The sequence below is a fragment of the Pinus tabuliformis genome, chromosome 2_1, assembly GCF_031772625.1.
Source record: "Pinus tabuliformis cultivar Carrire ecotype Pingquan chromosome 2_1, CPIR1, whole genome shotgun sequence".
In the NCBI taxonomy this organism is placed as follows: Eukaryota; Viridiplantae; Streptophyta; class Pinopsida; order Pinales; family Pinaceae; genus Pinus; species Pinus tabuliformis.
Window position 1 is genome coordinate 58,703,901 of NC_142299.1, and position 23,616 is coordinate 58,727,516.

Here is a 23,616-nt window from a genome sequence, read left to right on the forward strand (position 1 = left end):
TGACTTGCTCCACTAGTCCGAGTTTGGTTCAAGGATAAAAGGGTCGAAGTCTGAGGTCTGTTCAGGCCGAGCCTCAAAGGGATGAAGTCTGGTTACAGACCTGAATCACAGAGGACTGAATTTTCGTCAGGTCTGGTCACAGACCTGAGCTACAGAGGGGTCAAAATCCGTGGTATAGGTCGACCGTCGAACCATAGAAGAATATAGCCACTGTTCCAAAGCGATCCACAGAAAAATATAAACACTGCTCCAAAAACGAACCACAGGGAAATATAAACACAGCTCCAAAAATGAACCACAGGTCCACCAAAAAATAAAAACCAAAAGGTAACCTCCTTGATCCTCGTCCTGCCTCTTGAACAACTCCTTAGTTCACGAGTTGTGAACTCCTACACTTTGCTTTAGATCGAATGTCTTACTTATCTGTTTGACCAAGTTGGATGGGTGAAATGAGGAGCTATGATTTGTATTTATACGGATTAAACCCTCTTTAAAGTGACATGTCTCTTGACAATGAGACTGACTTGAGTTTATGTAGGCTCATGTAGGCAGTCTTGATGATATGGGTTTCTCAATTTAAAAAATTCATATCTCATCAACGAGTAGGAGTTAGAGGATGAGTAAATACTCACTGGAAAGGGCTTGAAGTCCTCTACAAACCTATGCCACAATCTTCTCGAGATGGTCTCTCCTTTGACATCAATAACAAGAATTTTTCCAACACTATCCTTATTGTTATTTGTCAGGGCTTGAAATGACCATGCCCTCATCCAACTTAGCTTCTCACTCTTAGATAGATGTTTGAACTTTGTCTTGTATAGTCCTGTAATCAATTTTGAGAAATTCCACTACTGTAACTAGAGTGTTTGTCATAATTCATTGTGCCTAATTACTTTAGCCCCTGGAAAGTTATCCTCTCCAGTTTAGCGAAACTCTCCACCAGACATCTCTAATAAGGATCTCTGAAGCCTTTTTAGTGAAAGTGTTCTTTTTTAAGTCTTCAGTATAGATTTGCTTCCAGTTATCAAAGAGGTTCTAACTTCTTATAGTTACGACCCAATGAAGGATTAAATTGCACTCCTGCATGTCTAGGGATAATGCTCCAAACTTGCCTAACAAAAGAAGTTAGAACAGGGAGCAAGCAAATGGGACAGGGTTTCTTCTGCTTCTTGGTGATGTTGGTAAACTGATGGACCTCCAGATCCTGTGCCTTATCGAGAAGGGTCTTTAATAATTTTTTAACAGTCGTTTCCAACAGCCTATGCCCTTCTCTCACTGAGCAATTTCCTATCTTGTTTTCATGACAGCTCAGATGAGAACCAGTGAGTTCTGCTGCTTATCCCTCATTTTTCATATGCTTAGGTTTAAACATTTTATGAATTGGCTTTTTCTGGCCATTCAAATAATGAGAAAGGAAATTAATATTTTTGGCCTGAATCTAGCAATAATCTTTTTGGATTGATCAAATTGCAGATAACAGATGTTAAAATTGCACAATCCTGTTGCAATAGTGGTATTGGAGGGTGTCGACTCGATCTCTGCATTAAAAACATTAGTTTTGTCAATAAAAATTGGCAATTCTGGCAAAGATTGGTCAGCTAAATTCTGGTGATGGCAAACTGGAAAAGGGCAAAAGAGTAAAATGTTTGACCTTGTTTTCAAATAGGTTTTTCTTTTATTGAGATATCTTAGAAGAATAGGGTGTTCTTTTTGTAGATTTTTAGGAATATCTTAGTTAGTTTGTGTTCTTTCAATTTTGGTCCACATACCTACCAGGGCATCTGATACTTTTTCAGATTTTTCCCTTTAAAACTATACACCAATTTGGTTAATTCTAGAATGCTCCAAAGAGGAATTTGTCCCATGAATGACAAGGTCCAAAGGTTATTCATTCACTCATCTTTAACACGATAAAAAATGTTCAGTACATTTGGGTTCAAACCTCTTGATACCATTAGAAATTCTCTTAGATCTGTTAAGGACCCTGTAGACCCTAAAGACATGAAAGGGGGCTACTCAATCCCTTGTTCCTATGGGATTCCCTACATTGGAGAAACTGGTCGCTCTAGATATGTAGATTTCACAAGATATGTAAAAATTGTGACAACTTGTGTTTCTCACACAATTGAGCAAGCTAGGAAGGCACCTGCTCTGATACCATGTTGAACTCACACAAAAATAGATTAGAATTAGATAAACATGAATTGCATATTACTCACAAGATCCTCATATTAATACAATTCATTGACCCTTGGTTTTCATCTTCCAAGAGGTCTCTTGGACTTCTGTAATGGTGTGCCTTCACTTGAAGCTTTTGCCTTCAATTCAAGTGAGTGAGCCAAGTTTGCATAACCCAAGAGGATTATGCTTCCAACAAAATTTGTCATGACATTCCTTCAGATGGTAGAGTCTATGAATTTGAGAGATTTGAAAAAGGAAACAATTGAAGAGGGATGTGGTGAGCATAACTCTTAACAATACCCCTGCCAAAGGCTTTTTTACGAAGTGTTAAGTCTCCAAAGTAGTCAATTCTTTATCAAAGAGGGGGAAGTTTCTAATACCTTTGTAAAGAAAAAGGAAAAATAATTAAAAAAATGTAATTTTCATGAATTCACCTCAAGAAGCCAAGTCGGCCCTCTTGGATGACAAGTCGGCTCACTCAAAAGAAGTGTCTTTTCGCATATGAGAACAACTATATATTGGCATATGTCCTCCACCGAAATGGCAAGAAATTTGGTGCTTTTTGTGATATGTTCTGAGGAAAAGATGTGCGAAGTTCAGAAGTTACTCTGTTGTGATGGAATGCAAGTTTCCTGAAGCAATATGTCTGCAATGGAATGCGTGTTTCTTGGGTTATATACCTGAGATAATGCGAGTTTCTTGTGATAGATAATCTGAGATAATGTGGGTTTTCTGTGGAAGATAATCTAAGATATTGTGAGTTCTTTATGAAAGATGATACGAGAATTTGAAGGGCTTGACTTCGCTTATTAGAGGTTAGATTCTTGGGTCTTGGATATCTCATTTGGTCTGATTCTATAAGAAGAGGAGATCTTCTGGGTTTTCTCCCTTGTGGGGTTTTTGCCCTGGCTTGGATCTTATATCTTGCGTCTTTTGTTCTTTGTGATCTTCATATTTTTGTATTTTGGTAATTGCTTAATGAAAAGAAAAATACACATGTAATAATAATAAGTCAACGGTAATTTCACAAGTAATTATCAAGTAAGAGAAATTGTCACTTTCACCTACCTATTGATTTCTCAACACATCTAGCTTGACTCCTCCAGAGTGACAAAGTGGTCACACTAGAGCCCCCTTCCTACTTAATTTTATATCCCTCCTTTTGAGAGGAAATCTTTGAGACACTTTTCTTAGCGACATATCCTCTTATGGTAAACCCTTTTCCCAAACATAATATCCCCTTGGATATGAACCTCTAGTTCATGTTGTCTCACATTATCTTCCTTTATAATATTTCTTCATATGCCCCCCACCTATATTACTTCCACACCTTGTGCCACCTTTTCACCTATAATGACATAAAGCGTGTAGATAGAGATAAGAGCACTAGTAGGGAAGTTACTGAGAAAGGCCTCTAGGTTGAGTTCCTCAAGTATGGTCTTTGTTCCCTTGACTCCAATGTTCTTGATCTATTTAATCATGTAGTCTACTCTAGTTTTTCTTAGGCATTGTTCCAATGTATTGCTTACTCGATTTGTGATTTGGGCTAGTTTAGACATAATGTTGTTTTTTCTAGCATAGGCAAATTAGACAAATTTTCCCCAACTGGTAACTACTTCTAATGATTAATTTGACAAAATTTAGGCATAATTCGTAGCATCATCAAGCAGTTATACAAAATAAAATTACAACTATTTAAACATGAAATGAGCAGTAAAATCCACAATGAGACAATGAACAAGAGACAAAGAATTAGGCTTGAGGCTAGGGAAAAACCCATAAAGGGGAAAACCCAAAACTGCTTTCCTTGTGAGAGAGAATCCAATGTCCATCAAAGTATCCAGAAACAGAATGCTAATCATGATGATTGACCATAACAATATCAAGAAACAAGCCTCCATATTTTCCACAGATTTCATCCTCCTCTTCCCTCTTCCCTCTTCTAATTCACAGAAAACAGCGATAATAATCCAAAAACAAGTTACCCAAATAAGGTGCAATTGTAACATATATATAGTCATCATAAGGGGTCGAATGGGTGCCTCTAAGGGGCCCAACTGACCTGACATTTAGTGGAGCTAACTTGTCATCTTTTAGGAGGCATAAATATATTTTAAATTTCCAATTTCGTCATAATGAAAATACCAACCATGGCTACCATATTTTTCAACACTTCCTCTTAGCAAGGGAGGTACTTTTCATTGTCTCTTTCTCAAGTTCAATTTCCCTGATCAATCCATAGGTCTCTCGGCCCACAGCTTAAGGGAGAGATCATCAATTGTGTTATTCAATGAATTCTACAACTTTGACAAATTAATTACTGAACTTGTCAAAGTGGAATAGATCATCTCCGGTTTGTCTATGGAGATCAATTTGGTCAATTGGATGAATTTGCTTTGTGTTAAAAGAAAATACAAAGGTCTTAAAACCTTCTGCAGCCTTAGCCCCTCGGACTTTTGGTTCTAAGAAGGCTAATTGAAACTGCCCCTTCTCAACATCCAAAGCTGTGAGTAATCTATTCTTTGTAGAAGAAGTTTGTTTCCAAAATTGGTTTAGGTGATTGACTTCAAAGCTTCATTCTTCTTCTTATTCTCCATGAACTTAAAATAAATACTTTGATTAACAGAGGAAGAAGTTGAAGAAGACTGTTTTGCTGCTGATTTCATTTGTTGTACACTGAATACAGGCTCGCTTCACATAACCACTGTAGAGGGTGTAGACACATCTTGTTGGAATAGCCCTGGCATTGTTTCTTCTGCTTCTCTTATTTTTTGCCTCTTGCAAACTATGAATGTTGTTCCTTCTGAATATGAAGTGGAATGGAGAAAATCTTCAATAACCCTTTTGAATTCCTTTTCCCTTTGCTGAGGAGTTGCTAAAACATTAAGTTTTACTGACTTCTCTATCTCTTGTTCTTTTGGTAACTCTTCTAGGGTACCTTCTTCCCATATTTCTCTATTGACATATCTTTCAATATCTAGTTTTGGTGAATGAACATAAGAAGTAGAACCCTGTTGAATTCTGATAGATGAAATCTTCCCAATTGGATCATAAGACCAACTCTTTCCCTTTGCAAATTTCATTTGTGCTAACAAAAATTCAACTTCTTTATCAGCTGCCCTAGTATTTACAACAAAAGGTCCAACCTGTGCCTTGAGTTTGAAAAGAGCCTCTTTCTTTCTTGGCAGAAAATGCATTTGATTTTATATTCAGATTTTGTCTAACGATTTCAAGTGCAAAATTTATGATTGGGAGAAAAACTGACAAACGATATGCAGGGAGTTCACATCCATATATTCTTCTCTTAGTAAATCTTTTATACAAATACCAGTCTTTTAATTTAGTCTGTTCACTAAGTTGCAAAAGACGCTTGACTTCTGGTAGAATTCTTGGGACTTCATTACCACTCAAGAGACTGAAACATACTGATAGAAATTGGTCCACAAAATGTGCAAAAGAATTTTGTTTAGCTTGTTAACTAACTAGATAAGTCCAGTGGGAGACTGGCCATTGAATCCCTTGCATATCCTGTATTTTCAACTGTATTTGAAGGAACTTGTTTGACTGATGATACAAGAACATATACACTAAAACTAACTGATGTTTAAATGATCTCTCAATTCCAAATTTCAAAAATTGCTCATGAATGGTGTCTAAGAGAAACTGACTGAAATTGAAATAAACAAAAGGCTTCTTTACTGGTGATAGAATTGACAGAAAACCTAACACCACTTCATCCACAACTTCATCACTTTCATACCCTAATAAACAACATATCATTGATATGATTTGTCTTGAGATTTTTGGGGAGATATTTGAATGATTAGGAGGGTTGTGTTGGGGATGCTAGCTGCCTTTGGCAAAAAGGATTCGAGTATGAGAATTCTTTGTTGAAGGGTTAATTTTTGATAGGTTTCCAACAATGCTTCACTGAAGAATGGATGGAGTGAACCAAGAACAACTACTTGTAGGGCCTGTAAAATTGATTTAGAATTGATATAGAATAAAGGATCTTCACTCTTGGCGACAATAGCCCTCTTACTTGGTAAATACTGGTCTGAACACTATATGACTAACTCAAGAAAATGATAGGTTTGTGGAAACACAAATTGTGGAAGAAGAGATTGCCAAAGGGAAAAGTCATTATTGTGGTCTTGGAACCTTTGAAATGCCCAATTTTTCAGTTCATAAAGGTCAAATTCAGACTGCATTTCCACAATTTTAGCATCTAAATCAATTAAAGGCATCTCATCGGTTTTAGTGTGGAAAAAGTCCGCAAAAAATCGGGATTAAATCCTAAAATTGCGATTTTTTCAACAAAACGATTTAATCGTCCGATTTTTTGCAGACTTTTTCAGAAATGAAAAAATCCTGATTTATTTGTTATATGCCCGATTTTATCGGGAGTTGGCCATCTCTGCTGAATGTGGGATATGACAGTGGTGTTTAAGGGCTATCATATAGTGATTTGATAAGCAAAATTACTATGAGTTGCCACTACTGTTAGAGCTGTTATACAATGAATTTGACGAGGCAAATTTGCTGTGAGGAGGCTGAACAATAAGGGTTTTGGACAATTAGTATTCAGTGTCTTGGAAGGGCCAAACCATTGTGAGTTGATGATATACTTTGATGCTGATTGTACAGTGATTTGGTGGTCAAATCCACTTGAGAAGTAGATCTGGTTAGGGCTGAGTATATTGTGTATTTTGGAGCAGCAAATACTCAGTGAGCAATTGATGGCAAATGAGGCAAAGGACCTGCCAGGTGTCAAGGACAAAAAATGCAGAAAGGGTTGATCTAGATGGGCTACTTCAACAAGTAAGGTATATGTTTGTTCTTGTCTATTTCTCATTGGTTAGATTGCAGATCTGATGTTGTAGACTACAAGCCCTAATGGACTGTGGATACTCTCGATGTTAAAAAAAATAAAAATAAATGAATATTCTTGTGTTTTTTTTAATTTTTCTGACTTTTCAAAAAACACCTGACTTTAACGAGTTTTTCAACTTTTGGACCCTTGCCGATTTAATCCCGACTTTGACATTTTCCACATTGGTTTTAACTGACGTGGAAGGAGGAGGGGTTTTAGATTGAGTTTTTGTTGACTTTCCCTTTTGTGCTCCAAATATTGAAATGCATCCATGATCATCCAATAGCCAATCCAAGAACAAGTGCGAATTTGCCAAGAAGGTCAAAATTCCTAAGTGATGATGATGATCAATTCAAATGAGGTTATGTTCTATTTATATGAGTCCTACTAGGTTGAATTATTAGGGCCCTAACATTATAAAAAATGGGCAAGATACATCCCTTGGTCACAAGTTGACCAAGTAGCTTTACAAAATTATGAATTAGCCACCCAAATGCAAGCCAAAATGATGACGTGTAGGGTCGTTGGAGGGCCACATTGAGTCCTCTTTGTGCCAAAATGTGTGAGAGGGCTCCATAAATCTCGAACTAGGGGATGGCCCCTAACTCTCCATGTAAATCATCATGTGGGGCCCCAATTTGTGTTTGGGGCACAAAAACTGGTCTCATGGGTCTCCTGATGATAGAATAGCCTATAATGCTCCAATATTGAGGGCTCTAATGATGGTGCTTGCCCTCCCATGTCTCAAGGGGTGAGACAAACCTCCTTTGGGCCTTGGATTAACTGCCACACCACGTGGTAAATGCTAAGCCAGCTAAGGCACACTGATCTAAGTGCATCATCTTGTGAATAATGTGGGGCAATGAGCAGACTGCTAAAGGCACCCATGGCATGAAATGATGCTCTGCACATGATGGGAGCCCATGGCTCTCAACGCTTCATAGGGAGATGTCAATATGATCCTCTGGTGGACTTGGGACCTAATTAATTGCCTTAGCCCATGATGAAACCACCTGCCAATTACATATAATGTCCAGTGCTACATTCTTACCATCAGCTGCAATAATTCATTAGTGCATGTAAGTGAACGAAGCTTGTTAATCAAGTGCACATTGAGACTTCATATTGGGATTCCCTTCCAAGTTTTGGGTTTTAATCTCGTAATAGTGTTACTTGCCTAGGTAGGAGTGGCTAATAAACAACCTTATTAAGGTCCTCGGTACATCCTTCAATTGATAGATGGCAAATGAATGATGATGAAATGGATATGATCACAGGGGTCTTAGGGCCAAACACCATGGGTTCAAGGATAGCAATAACGAGGGATGTCCACATATTGAGTGTATATATGTAGGAGGGAACAATCATGGATACATGAGTTACCCCGATCATTGGTTTTCCACCCTCTTTATTTGCCTTTTGCCTTTTCTTGATTTTTTGGTGCTCTGGGAAATTAGAGCATGTTGTGTATGATGTAAAGCAATTATTACCCCCTTAAGGTGGCTGAGTTCATCGCCCAAAAGGGGTTGGGAGGTGCATGGGTTCCTTAATGATGTGGGGGCAGTCATGGGACCCTAGGAACCAGGGGGATGGTCATGATCAAGGGGTAGAGCTCATGTTTGGCTTTTGCCCACGTGTTGTATTAAATGGCTAGGCCATCTTTTGCATTTTATAATATTCTTTTCTTTTGTTTCTTGCTTGTGACCATGATATGCTTTTAACGTTCTTTTAGTTGCATCAACCTTCGGGGCAACATTTCTAGGCCCGACCCAACTATGTGGACAAGGGGAAGGGGAGTCCCAGTGCCTTGTGGACCCAGGGAAGGGAAATGATGAAATAGGGCTTGTAACGTGCAGAATGTGGAACTGGAAAATGGGACCACGCTACCAAAATCGAGGTTTCCCAAGTAGTGCCCTTCCTAAAGCCATAGGTCAATTGAAGTGAACAAAGTTCCTTCTACAAATTAATTACTCTAGAAGACTTGGAATATAAAGATATCTATGAGGATACAAATATTATATATTAAATATGTGAATAAGAATGATATTACAATGAGAGTGAGAGGATTGCTTATATACCAAGTAGGTGTATCTTCATGGAGAGTCATGTCTCATTTAGACATGACTCTTCAACCTAATTACTTATTAACTAATTATTATATATGATTATTATCATTTACATTATTTTACATTATTTTCTATATATTTATTCATAACATTGCCTTCGTCCTCAAAAAGCTTTGTCCTCAAAGCTTGTCAATGAAAAGGCTTGATCTCTTTTTCGATTTCGAATGTCTTTTCATCTCACAATAGTCATCTTCGTCGATACAAGTTGATATGACCTTCTAAGTGACAAACAAAATTGTTTCACTGAGAAGGGATTAGACCATCCTAGATTAATCTTCTGTGGAATATTCTGATCACTGGACTTTTGTAATGACTTGTCATCATAGGACTGGATTGAGGTGACATTACTATTCTCTGGAATATCAATTTGTTGTTTTTGTTCTGAATGGTCCCGAAATGTAGCTTGGTTGAGTTGTCTACTGTTATGATTTGGATGTAGATAGGGAACTTTTATGGTTTGACTTTCCCTTATTAAGTGTGAGAATTTTTTTTGATTATCTTCTTGTGAGGATGTTGTTGAGTTCGTTACCAAACCTTCACTTGGGATGTTCATCGTCTGAAGTACAATATCTAAGTGTGTATTTTCTTCAACTTGCTTGTCTTCTTCTTGAGTTGTGACAGTCACTAGATTGGTATCTGCTCCCTTATCTTCAACTTGGTCTGCTACGACTGGAGACTTTGATACTTCTTGAGCAAGTTGTTCTATCCTGTCTGTTAATGAATTTTTGTCCTTTTTAAGCTTCTTGATTTGTGTTAATAATTTTTCACTATGGTTTCTTAGCCTAGAGACTTCAGTTTTGTCAGCGGTGATTTTGTCAACTTCCTTTTGCATATTTTGTATCGCTTTTTTACTTTCTCGAAGAATTACTTTTGAGATTTATTGTGTGTCTTCTGGTGTCACTGAATCTAGCTTCAAAGTAACATATTGTAGCGTTATTTTTTTCTTTTTGTGGGAAAAGGCCAAAAACTTATTTTTCGTATTTAGAATAAAGGACCCTAGAGTTTCCATCCAGGGTGGGCCAAAAACATGTCACTATCGTCAAAAAATAAGGTTTTCACGGTGAATTGTGAGGTAAAAGTATAATCCCCAATACTTAATTGTAGATTGCTTATGTCGTATTGTTTGTTACTTGTGCCAATTTTTTTTTGATTATAGTCGATTCAGGAATTACTAGTTGTTTAGCACGTTTAGTACTAACGTAATTACTATCTTTAGTAGGACTGATAGAGATTATTATAATATCTCTTCCTGTGAGTGATCCTCTGATTCTAAATAGTCTACTAACACATTTAATAAAAGTTTTAGGAAATCTTTCCTTATTGGTTTCCATTTTTCGTCTTGGGACGAGATTTAGGTTTTTTTTAAGGTAACCCCTCTTTTTTTTTTTCCTTTGATTACCTCTCTTAATATCCCTTTTTTTTAAATACCCTTTATTTTTATTTTACCCCTTTTTTAAATGCTAAAATAATATAATATATATATTTTTTGTTAAACTCTCTCTTTTTTTTTTGGGTAATTTGTACTTTTAATTTACACTTCTTATAATTTTGTTAAATGGAACTTTTGATATATACACCTCTTATAATTTTAATTTTGTTAAATGGAGCTTATGATCTATACACCTCTTATAATTTCGTTAAATGGAACTTATGATATATATATATCTTTTAACTAGGGTAGTCAACTATTTTTTTATAGAGCAAATTGTTATACCATGAAGCATTGCAACTTCTTTTTGGAGACACGGGTTGTACAGATTAGTGCGGTTGGAGATGGATTGTTGTATAGAGAGGTGAACGATATATTTTTTTTTTTGGAGACACGGGTTGTACGAATTAGTGTGGTTGGAGATGGATTGTTGTATGGAGCGGTGAACGAATCAACAACGAAGAAACTCCAAACATGTAGTGAATGCTTCAGTCACGATGACAACAAGGTTGACGATTTTTGATGGTCAAAGACCTGGATCGGAGAACGAGCTCTGTGCAGCGGTCAAGCAGCCTAGAGGACCGAACTGCTATTATATATTAAATGTGTGAATAAGAATGATATTACAATGACAGTGAGAGGCTTGCTTATATACCAAGCAGGTGTCTCTTCATGGAGAGTCATGTCTCATTTAGACATGACTCTTCAACCTAATTACTAATTAACTAATCATTATTTATGATTATTATCATTTACATTATTTCCTATATATTTATTCATAACATCAATAGGGGAGATCCCATGGGACTAGGATTGAGGATTAACCCCCCATTTAAGGTGAGGGAACAAAACCACGGTCAAAGACCTTCCTTCTTCCAAGTCACCCAATAATCCATGCCCAAGGAAAAACAAGCATAAGCACTCGATTGCATAATGAAAAACATACCTTTTGGGTTGGATTCCCACCTTTTAACATATGTTCTCGATAGATGGGCGAGGGGACATATGACTGATGCAAGGAGCGAAGATCAAATGGCATAATGTATGGGTTACATTGGTGGCTGTTAGGGGTTGTTGGTTGAAGAGATAACTAGGAGAAAATTTCTCCTATGAGGTCGCTCACTTTTGGTGGGTAACATGGCAAATGCATTACTTTTTGGAACTAGAGGTTTGACAACGATCGAGCGAGATCTTCCTTAGACAGGGGAAGTACACACTAGAGATCTTGAAGAGATTCCGGATAAAGGATAACAGACGGATGGCCACTCTGATGGTGACCAACTTGAAGAAGATTGATTCTCCTGTTTCAAAGTTGGCAGGCTCTAGACAATAGATGCAGTTGATTGGCTCGTCGATGTATCTAGTCAACACTTGACCAAACATCAACTTTGTTGTTAACACCCTAAGCTAGTTCATGGTGGAACCGAAGGAGCTTCATTGGGTTGCAACGAGCACATGCTCAGATATTTGCAGGGCACATTAAAATATGGATTCTAGTTCCTTGGTGGAGATGTTGTGAGGTTGCAGGGGTACTCAAATTCAGACTAGGTAGGGAGTGACACAGATTGGAAGAGCACCCCTGGGTACTGCTTTTGTTTAGGGTCAACAGTCATGTCATGGTTTAGTAGGAAGCAAACCTTAGTAGCACTGAGTTCAGCTGAGGTAGAGTACATGGTGGCCAGCCTTGCTAGTTGTGAAACCATTTTGCTTCACAAGCTACTCACAGGATTGTTTGGTCAGAAGCTTCAGCCGACAATATGATCTACTGCAATAACTAGAGTTGTATAAACCTCTCGAAGAATACAATGTTTCACGATATGTCAGAGCAAATTGAGATCAAATTACCACTTCATTAGCGACATGGTGCTAAGGGGAGCAATCAAGGTCCAATATATTTTTGCAGAGGAGCAGTTGGCAGACATTTTCATGAAACCCATGGTGAAGGGCAAGTTCGTCTAGTTTCAAGACAAACTTGGAGTGGCGGAGAATACCTTCCTTACTAAGAGGGAGTGTTAGTGTTTGTAGCTCAGACAAGTATTTGCATGAGGGTGTCTACTTATGGAGATCTTCATTAAAAGTATCTTATGCTTTTTCAGAAGTTCACTTTATTAATTAATTAATAGTGAACATTCTTTTATTAAAGTTGTTTTTAATTAATGAGGTGATTAAAGTGAGTCACTTAATAATTTAATTAAAGGAGGGCCATTGATTTCACATTTAGATCTCAACTGTTGAAGATTAGGTTTTTGGCTTATGTGAAAGTTATGAAAGAAAGAGAAGGCAAAGGACATAGTCACACAAAACATTCATTTCACAAGTCACGTGAGTGAAGGAGAAAATCACAGATTTGATTTTCAGCCATTGGTGAGGATTTCAGCACTGTTTCAACTTTCAACAAGGAGAAGGCCACCAGTCTTTAGAAAGGACAGGCAACCAGTTAGCAGCAACGAAAAGAGCAGCCATACAACCTAGCAGAGCAGGCCGTCTCACTGTCCATATGGATTTTGTATCATTGTATGGATTCCATACAACCATAGAGATTTGAGGGTGGGCTGCCTCAATTTCCGTGCAAACTGTATTATCAGGTCTGCTTTTTGTTTGATTAATTCTTAGAGCCGTTTTTCTGTGTAAGGTTGCACTTGTAAGTTCTGAAGATAATTTTCAATGATGAACTGATGTAGAAGGGAAAAAATATTTGTGCATTGTGTATGATTGTTTTTCTCATTTTCCATTGCATGCAAAAGTTAATATTACTAGCAAGTAACTAGACCTGACCTGTTTGTTTAGATAACTGGTTTTAGGCTATTTTAACAGAAAAACAATTTCTGGAGTTCAAATGGCGAGGTCAACATTATAATTATATGGTGTTGAACGTTCCACTTTCAAGTATGTTGAAGTACAACTAATGAAAAATAATGTAAGAGGCAGAGGCAAACATACAACTATAGAAGCTTGGAAAATATGTTACCAAGAAGTATGAAGGTTTTACATTAAATAACTAGGTCAAAATAATTCAAAATGTGATGCAAACAATTCAATTGGACCTCGCCAACACCAAAAGTAGGAGCAAATTTTATCGCTTACAACTAGACAAAGACAAAGATGATGCTGCCAATGAAACATACTTGGCTATAGAGAATCCAATTTATTATTCTTTGAGGGCAAAACAAGGGCTTAGCTTGAAGCCATGGAGGCACCTTAAGGTAGTGGTTGAATGTGTGGTTGCACCCAAGGAGACTATTAAATGGTCTCGTGACCTGTGCACACATAGTATATCAAGGTCCGTCTTCATGTTTTTTTAATATAAAATGTCAATTGGGTTTATCTCGGGTGGTTGGGAGGAATGATTGGTATCCTCTCCACCTAGGTTCAATTCCTATAAGTGACATGTTGAGCTCTTATCTTGTACATTCTTGTTATGGCTTCGAGCCTTGTCTGATTAGTCCCAAGCGAACTGAAGAATGTATATTTTCCCAATGGAATATAAAGATAATTCTACAAGAAAACAACTAGATAATGAAAAGTCAAAGGGCACACCTCTTACCTCATAACCAGTTAATGCATATAAGTACACTGGCACAAGGTTCATTGTAATCAGCATTCATCACTTTATATCTCAATTTCACTTGTTTTACCTGGTTCTTTTTAACATTCATTAGTAACCTAGCCTTGATTTTCAAATAGTAACCGTAGTTAGAAATGTTTTGGTTTCTTTGCTCCTTTATTCTATTTTTCCCTTGGTATAATATAAATTTCATGGTTCACTAGTATGCAATCGTAAGTTTTAATTTATTGTATTAAAAGTATTTCTGGATAGTGATATGGGAGTTAGTCATATGAACGAGTCAACTATTTGAAGTTGTTGTTAAGGAGGAAGCTAAAACAGGTGAAAATAATGTAAGAGTGCAAACATAACTAATCATTTATGTGCAACAAAATTTGGTTCTGATAACTTTTTCCTTGTCCCTTATTTGTAGTTGCAAACTTTTCTTTTGGCAGGTAATAGCCAATGTTCTTTCTTCTGATGGTGAGCAAGACCCTGATATAATGGCTGCCACTGCTGCATCTGCCGCATTAACAATATCAGATATTCCATGGGATGGCCCTATAGGTGTGGTGCGTGTTGGAAGAATAAATGGGAACTTTGTTGTCAATCCTGATATGGATGAGGTATCCGTTGTTTCATTCGAATCATCTGTGTTGTGATTTTGATATATGCTAAGGAAGTCGTACAACTGATTCAGAATTTCAGATAACTTTTGCCGTGTGTTGTTTATAAAGTTCTAATTGTGTTGTTAATATTCAGCATACAAGGAGTACATATCCATTTCTATTTTCTTACAATGGTCTTAGTAGTTGAGTTTAACTAAGTGAAGCAGTTACAACTATAAAAGTTTCGGGATTGAAGCCTCATGTTTCCTATTTTAACTTCATAATCGGTTGTTTTTCTTGTGCAAAGTGCAACCAGTGGTTATATCTATTAAGGTGGTGCTTCCATTCTCATAGAGTCATACTAGAACTGAATTGCAATGGTTGATGTATCTGATTGAGGAACCTGGGAATATATATTTCTGTTCTTATAATATTTGGCTGATGTATAACAATAAAATAAATTAGCTCATGAAGAGTGGTTTGCTATCTTATTTTTTGATAAAATAATACAAAGCAAAGTAAAATAATCAGATAAACGCACAGTCATGTATACTTGTTTATTTTATGTGGAAAAGGGCATGGTTGAAATATTTGTAAAGATATGATAGTATCTAGAATATATATATATATATATATGTGTGTTATGCTTTGTGGTCAAGGAGTTTCCAGTGGAATTTTGGGTTGATGTTCTATTGACTAAGTTTATGAACATTTGCCTTATTTTGCAGCTAAGCTTAAGTGACCTCAATCTTGTTTACTCTTGTACTCGTGATAAAACACTTATGATGGAAACTCAGGCTCGTGAAATTACAAACAACGATTTGATAGATGCATTGCATCTTGCACACAGCGAGGTACAATGCCATTGAATTTACGAAATTGTCTTTCTTGTTTGTATATTGATTGGTAATATTTTATCTAATTAATATCATTGCATGTTATTCAGGCAATAAAACTGATTGAGCCTCAATTAAAGCTAGCAGCAAAAGTACAGAATCAGAAAAAGCAATTCAAACTCTTTACAATTTCTGATCGAACATTGGAGAAGATTGAGGGCTTGGCTCGAACTTCTATTGAAACAGTCTTTGCTGATCCAACCTATGGCAAGGTATTCATGTTTGTTATCAGTAGTAATTATAAAATTTTCATGTTTGTTATCAGTAGTAATTTAATTTTTTGGTATTCACAACTTACTTTTGCTGGAATTATCCGCTTGATCATGAATTTCGCAGGATTTGAATTATTTGTCATACTAGTGTGTACTTGCTACACCTTAATATTTTTATTTTTCTATTATGCTGACTTGGCTGTGTGGTTTATTTTCAATCATGTTAATGATTGTTGAAGGGTGCAAATTTCATATCAATGTGGCATTTCCTACACAATATTTGACTGGCAATTTATGTAACATTATATTCTCATGTCCTTTGTGTAAGAACTAAACTGTGTGAAGCTGTAAATGTAATATGATCTTTTTTTTGTTTAATATACAGGAAAGAAGTTCTATGTTAAAACTTCCACATGATCTTTAGATAAAAATACTTGTTTTGTTAAATATCCTATGTCTAAATACAGTCCAAAAATTAATCAGAGGGTTGATATTTCCCTTTCAGGATTTTTAACAGTTTCACTGTCATTACTAACTGACTATATGACATAGTCTTAATGCAAAAAATAGCTGGCATATATGAGTCCATCCTTACTAGATTTATGCTTATGTAAACTTGAACTGAAAACACCTGAATGATTTCAGGTCACCTATGAGTCGAATTTGACTGTGGTGAGGCAGTGATAAGAGGGTTCCCCCCTACAGTTTGTCTAATATCTGAACAGTCTAGGCCTTGGCTGATGGAAATTCACTGCAGTCCTTTGTTAATCAGCAGAGTTGTATTGTTGGCATCGTCATTTAGTTCCAGAACCTCTTGGCTGGAGGGCACTGAATTATCCTTGACCATCTTTCCCAGAAGTTCAAATTTGAACTCTGAACCTTATTACACATAGCATCAGTGCCATCATTGTGAGTTTCTGTTAACCAGATGGTTTCACTACAGTTGCTAATCTTGGTAAAATGTGGCCTCACATAATTTGTTTTCTTCACTCAGAGTGTCCAGTGATATGCCCTGTAGAGTCTGCAGTCTCCCTCTGTGAATCTGGGACGTTGATTCCATTGCTCTTCTTATTCTCAATTTCCAGTCAGACAGTGGAGGAATGATTTCAGGGAATGATGGTTCTTGGGAATATGAGCTGCCCCTTTTTCTGATGTGAATCTGGACAATTTATGAGATTTGAAGCAAGTGCGAATGTGAGCCAAAGTTTTGTTTCAATGCTTGTCTGACTTGATCTGGCAGATATGTTGTCAAGGATATCATTTAATTAGATACTACCATTTGTCCCTCTTTAATTTGAGTTAGGTAGAATGGGTGGTGTGTTTGAGCCTTAGAGAGCATTTGCTATGATGTTCTGTAACTTCTCCAGCCCCCTGCTTCCTTAAGTTCCTTCTAAAAATTCAATGTTTAAATGCCTTGCTTTTTATTCACTGATACGTTAGCAAGGCAGTCTGCCACATTATTGGCAGATTTTCTAATTTCTAATATGTTTGTAGAACACAATCCTTTTGGCTGTTGCTTTGCCAATCCAGGCAGATTTGCTTTGAGGAAACTGCACAGTGTGAAGAATTGATTTTTACATGAAGTCAATGGCTAGCTTGGATTCTCCTTCTGCCTCAATATTCTTGTAGCCCTTGTTGATGCTGATTTTAATACCTTCAGTTAGGGTCTAAACTTCTTGGTTGTTTGTTGTTTCTCTTAGGAAATTATAGTGGCTTCTTAGGAATCTGTCATCCTTATTTGTGATTATTCCTGTGCATCCCGCAGGTCTTGGATATGGTTTATATATTAAAGTTTAGTTTGAAGTGTGCATTAGGTGGTGCTCATATGCTTTAAGGTTTAGAACCTTGAACCCTTTATTTTCTGTCCTTGACTTGTGGTAAATTGTAATGTGATCCAAGTGATATGGCATTTACCATTTGAGTGTGTGCATGTAACTGGTCAAGATAAGTGGCTATTATATTTTATTGTTCTTAGTTTTATATCATTGGACATCTTCTAGTCCATTCTCAATTTTTATTCACTGTTGTGCAGTTTGAACGAGGAAAAGCCTTGACTAAAATATCTGATGATGTCAAAAGGATTTTAGAAGAAGAAGGTGATGAAGAAAGCTTGAAAATGCTGCCAAAGGCAGTTGATACTGTTAGAAAAAAGGTGACATTCTGAGCTTCATGTTGCAAGATTAGGTTTCATTATCACCTTTTGTACCTCTGAATATGGTATGCAGGTTTACATCAACTCATAGGCAGTGTTTTTAAAACCGGAACCGGTGATCGGACCGGTCCACCTAATGAACCGGTTTACCAACCGGAACCGGTCTAACCGGGACTGGTTTGGTCTAAACCAATGTTGCACGAAGCGGGAGCGCGGAGCGCGGAAGCGTCATTTTCCAAAAATCTAGGGAGCGAAGCGTCCGCGGAAGCGTCTGCTATATATATATATTTTTATATATTTTTTTGCATTTATACTCAAAACAAACATCCCAAATACCAAATTAATCGTAGAAGACATGAAAACATGCATATTTTTGCATAAATCAAGATAGATATGGCATCCATGATTCCATTGTAGTTACTAGTATGTACAACAATCATCTATATTCTAGCTATTACAAACATACATCAAATTTTTAAGCATATTATAAAACATAAAACTATAAAAAGTATTAACCCGCGTAATAAATAATTTAGTTCTTATCCTAATATAATTCTTTCTATTTTCTGGTTCCATATTTTTAACCCGTATCTTATTTAGATTCTTAGATAACTTGGTTCCATTAAAACAATATTATTGAAATTATTCAATCCACTCAAATTTATTTAACCATTTCTTTTTCTTTCTTTTTCGTATAAATTTTAAAACATTTCTTTATTATTATATGCACATAAACATAAACATAATTTATGATTCACATAGCCAATTGACAGTCTCGGTTGATTTAAATGTATAATGATAAGAAGTTTCCTCGGTTTTCCATACAAAAAGTCTAACATATATTTAATATTCGACCACGCATAAACATAAATCATGGTTTACGGAACCATTTGGCACTCGCCACAGTTCTAGATGAAGAGGCTTAATTTGAACTTCGTTTATTCGGATGGAAATATATTACCCTGAACTTTACATTGTTATTCACATTGAATCAGTATATAATATGGACAATATTCAAACAAATAAATAGAATCGAAAGTTTTTACGAGAGATTTTATAGTTTATAGTCACTCGAAAAATAAACAGAATTGATTCACCGAATGCACAACAATATTATTTTCAAGATGAGAATTTATAATTTAGAATGACATGAAAACCGGGCAAAAAAGTCAATAAAATTGATTCTACATTAATAGGAATGATATTGACTCGTTATTGATCATATAACGCCAACAAAGACCAGAGTCTCAAATGAGCATAGCTGCAATATTATGATCAGAGATCAGCGAAGACACCCCGTGCCCGAAGCGTCTGCCGAACCGCGCTTCCGGGCAGGTTGCGTGGCGCCACCCCGTGCCCGAAGCGTCTGCCGAACCGCGATTCCGGGGGGCCGCAACATGAAATGGCAGGAATCGTTTTTTTTGCCCGGAATCGCGCCACCTCCAAAACGGAATCGCGCTTCCAGTGGGGATTCCGGATCGATTCGCTCCGATCCGCGATTCTGCCTTTGGATCCGGGGGGGGGGGGCGATTCCTGCAACACTGGTCTAAACGAACCGGTTTTAGAAAAATACATTAAATAATTATTTTTTAATGAAAAAAACTATTTTTAAGATTTAAAAGCATGATTCCAAGCCAATAGAGACAAAATATGCAAAGATTGCTCATTTATATACCATGTAAAGGTGAATATATCAAAATGGCACCGAGTGCAATACATATCATCGACAAAATACATAAGCAATGAGGCTCTAAACCACTAAGAAGATATTAATATCACAAGTAAATTTCATCTAAGGAAAATGTTAGGTTTAATATGTTGCCCTAACCATTTTCCAACATGGTATCAAAGCTATGGTTTGTATCCTTGGTAGCTGGAAATATCACTATTTAATCTGTAGCTTGATCATTTGGAGATCAAGTATAACAAGACTAGCAAGAAGCTTATACAAAAGAAGAGAACCAAATGACAGACAAAAAGTCTGCCCCTAAATTAAAATAGGTCTGCATAGAGGTCCAAAGTCTGAGGTGTTTCAGAGACACGAGAATCATAGAGGTTCAAAGTCTGGTGTATTTCAGAGACCCAAGAATCACAAAGATCCAAAGTCCGGAGTATTACAGAAACCCAAGAATCACAGTAACTTCGTATAGAAGTCCGAAGATTGTAGGCCTAATAACATTGCAGAGGTACAAAATCTTCCTTGGTTAATAGAGGTCCGAAACTATAATGATACTAAAGAAGGTCTGAAGATTTCAGTGGATTACAAAGGTCTGAATTACAATGGTATTTCAATTTTCCCGAATTGCAGTGATATTTTAAGAACTTAGAAAATTGTAGTAAGGTTTGAGAGATGAAGTATCTAGAACATGTATCATTCCTATTGATAAAGTCATGAAAATCATAACCCCTAAACCACTAATCCACTAAACAACTGCGTTTTTTGTCATGTTTCAGTGGGCTGTCCATAAACCGGCCGGTTTAGGACAAAACCGGCCGGTTAGCAATAAACCGGCCGATTTTGACCTAAACCGGCCGGTTTTTACCGGTTAGGTCAATTTTCCGGGCACATGGGGCTTCTAACCGGGTTTTTTCACCGGTTCTGACCGGTGAGCCTCCCAACCGGCCGGTTAGGCCGGTAACCGGTTGGACCGGAACGGTTTTTAAAACTATGCTCATAGGATACGAAGATTTAAGTTATTCTTGTCTTTTAGTTTGAGATTCATCTTTCTGCTGAAAGCAACCAAGATTTATTTTATTGAAATAATAAATGAAAACAAAACGAATGCCATTTATTAAAACTCTAATTATGGTCCTTATTTCCTTATTGATACTCGCACAGGATGTTGCTGGCTGTTCTTTTAGTCCCATTGACCTAGTCTTTGTTGGCAATTAATAAAATTATCTTATCTTATCTCTTTCTATATTGGCACTGACACAGGACATTGTTGTTGGATGTACTTTTGAGTCCCATAGACCTGGTCTTTGTTGGCCATTCACGAACATTAATAAAATTATCTTATCTTAGAAGTATAATGAGTCAAGACCAATGTTATCAAAACTGGACCGGTCATTACACTGGTAGACCCTTCGGACCAGGAACTGGTAAAAAAACCAGGCCAAAAAACTGGTCAACCAAAAATACATAGAATATTGAAATTTTAAAGAAAAACATATATATTCATGTGCATTCATATAAATTCAAACCATTTATACACAACTATGAAAGAGTTCTCATTTATATAGCGAGTAAGGTTGCATAATCTTTGAAACTAAATACATCAACATACAAGCTCTAAATGACCTTTGGAGTACAAAAATAAGCATAGTACTGAACTACACTACTTTTAGTACTATTAGTATCATCATCCTCGTCCTCGTTCTCATCTTCATCCTTAGAATTAGTGGACTGAGAATCTATAGCGGGGTTCTGACTTGATTCCCCTAGCCTTGAAGTTGGAGGTGGGTCCAAGTCCATCCAAGACAGATCTTCATTGCCAAATGCTGGTTCCTGGATCTCCACAACCCACTCTAATGATGGATCAATGCCAGCTAAAGTTATGTTGCTTGATTCAAGTATCTTGTTCGACAATTGGTTTCGCCTCAACCTGAGGTTGTACTAAACTTAAACCATGCCATTCATCCGTTTTTGTTCCAAATGGTTCCTCTTCTTTGTGTGTATATCCGAAAAAGCACTCCAATTCTGTTCACACCCGAATTACTTTGAGAGGGGCCTAAGATACGTTTTTTGTGGGCTTGCTAAGAAAGAAAAAAGAGAGTTTAAGGCCGCACGAGTTGTGTTGTATGCTGCTGTATAGATTCGGCTAGTCAAGTAAAAATGGCCGGTCCGGTATCGAACTTGCCATTTCCAGTCTGGTTCACCAGTCCGAACTGGTTTTGGCCTCCAACCGGTCAGATTGGCCGGTCTTGATAACACTGGCCAAGACATTCCAATATAAGATCCTTAGATATGTTGTTAAGAAGGTTGGAGCCTCAAATGAAGTTTAGGTGGTTAAAGATGCAATCCTTTCCATTCTGCAGGAGGTATGGTACAGAACCATTTTTGACATTTGTTTTGGACTGCAATGTGTAGTTCATGCATTTAATAATTCATTAGAAGATATGGGAAAGAATGATTGGATTTTCAAAAGAATTATGTAGGTAGTTTGATGCAAATGTAGTTCTGAATTCACTGTATATCTTGTGCCATAATAGGTCATGTTACCCAATAAAAAGTGGGTAACCCACGTTGAATTTCCTTGAAATTCTGCAACTGCTATGATGAGCAATTTGAAACTAATTTCTTTTTCACCAAGACACATAATTTCTCATCACTAAAAGTAGCAGAATTAAGCAAAGAGATAAAGAACAGAATCACTCAAGGGACACAATAATTTTCTTGGGAAATCCAACTGGGAAAACCCTCTTCTCGTTGTAGGATTTTATTGAAAGAGTTTGAGCATATGAATCTCTTACAACTTTACAAGGAAATATTGTTTCACTTGAGAACACACTTGTTCTCACTGCTTGGACTAAGCTTGAAACTCCCTACAACCCTCTCAACCTAGCTCTTACTTCCTTGCATAATTCAACCCCTTTTTTCTAGCGCTGGAAATCTCCTATTTCCTTGTGCAATAGTGGCTCATATTATTTAGGAATTCCTCCTAGATCCTAGTGATGGTCTGCAAGGAAGTCTCCCTCTCAATTCTGTGTATAGGCTCCTCCATGATACACTCTCTCAACAAGATGCTCTCATACACACACACAAACTTGTGCATACAAGAATGAATACAAGCTGTGCCTTTGACCTCCTTTTAAGCAATTTCATCATGCTAATTCTAGCAAGTATGAATTTAGAACAATAGTTAGGATTGATGAGTTAAACTGAGGTCAAACTGAACTCTTTCCACTCAAAACTTGGAGTTAAAACTAATCTTTGCCTCAATCGAAATTGAAGCTCCCACTCGTCCTATTCTAAATTAGAACTCGCACTTGGAGAACACCATAACTTAGCCTCCTGTTGTCACCTGATATGTACACCTAAGGTGCAACACTCAGAGTAGGGGTTGTTACCCTGATCCCTACTCACTCCGTTTAGACTCTCACCTAGCTAAGTCAAGGGGGGGTAGTCCCTAAAGATGGATGAAAAACTTGTTGAAGCAACAAGTTCTAGGAAATCAAAGGGCAAGACAATCATTATTAGTGTAACTTGATTATGATTAGAGCAAGTGTGCATGTTTATGAGCAATGTATGTTAAGATAGGATTCTACTAAGCAAGGTAGATACAAGATGTAAATATAACAGACCAGTGCCTTAATAATGCTCAATGAAAATTGAGAAACTTGCAAATAGATATCTCAAGTCATAATAATAATGCTACAAGAGATGTAGCACAAGAAAGATAGCAGAATATTCAAAGTATGAGCAGATAATTGAAACTTGTAAAAGGTAACTTGTACTCCAAGATAAATGCTCAAATAAGGTATGTAAATAAATGATAAGCAAATAAATTGAGCAGAAGTACAAGAATGACAAATGTGATATTGCAAGGAAATATGTAATGCCCACAATGATGAATATGCCATGCTAAATAGAAG

General features: G+C 36.8%; 1 protein-coding gene across 1 annotated transcript in view; it reads left to right on the plus strand.

Annotated features, from left to right (window-relative positions):
* The window catches only part of LOC149198770 (polyribonucleotide nucleotidyltransferase), a 445,102-nt gene that overhangs the window by 131,350 nt on the left and 290,136 nt on the right, over positions 1-23,616 (plus strand). Inside the window, 4 exon segments of the mRNA XM_089400351.1 lie at positions 14,609-14,779; positions 15,490-15,615; positions 15,708-15,869; positions 17,902-18,021. Of these exon segments, the coding sequence (XP_089256477.1) occupies positions 14,609-14,779; positions 15,490-15,615; positions 15,708-15,869; positions 17,902-18,021 (579 nt within the window).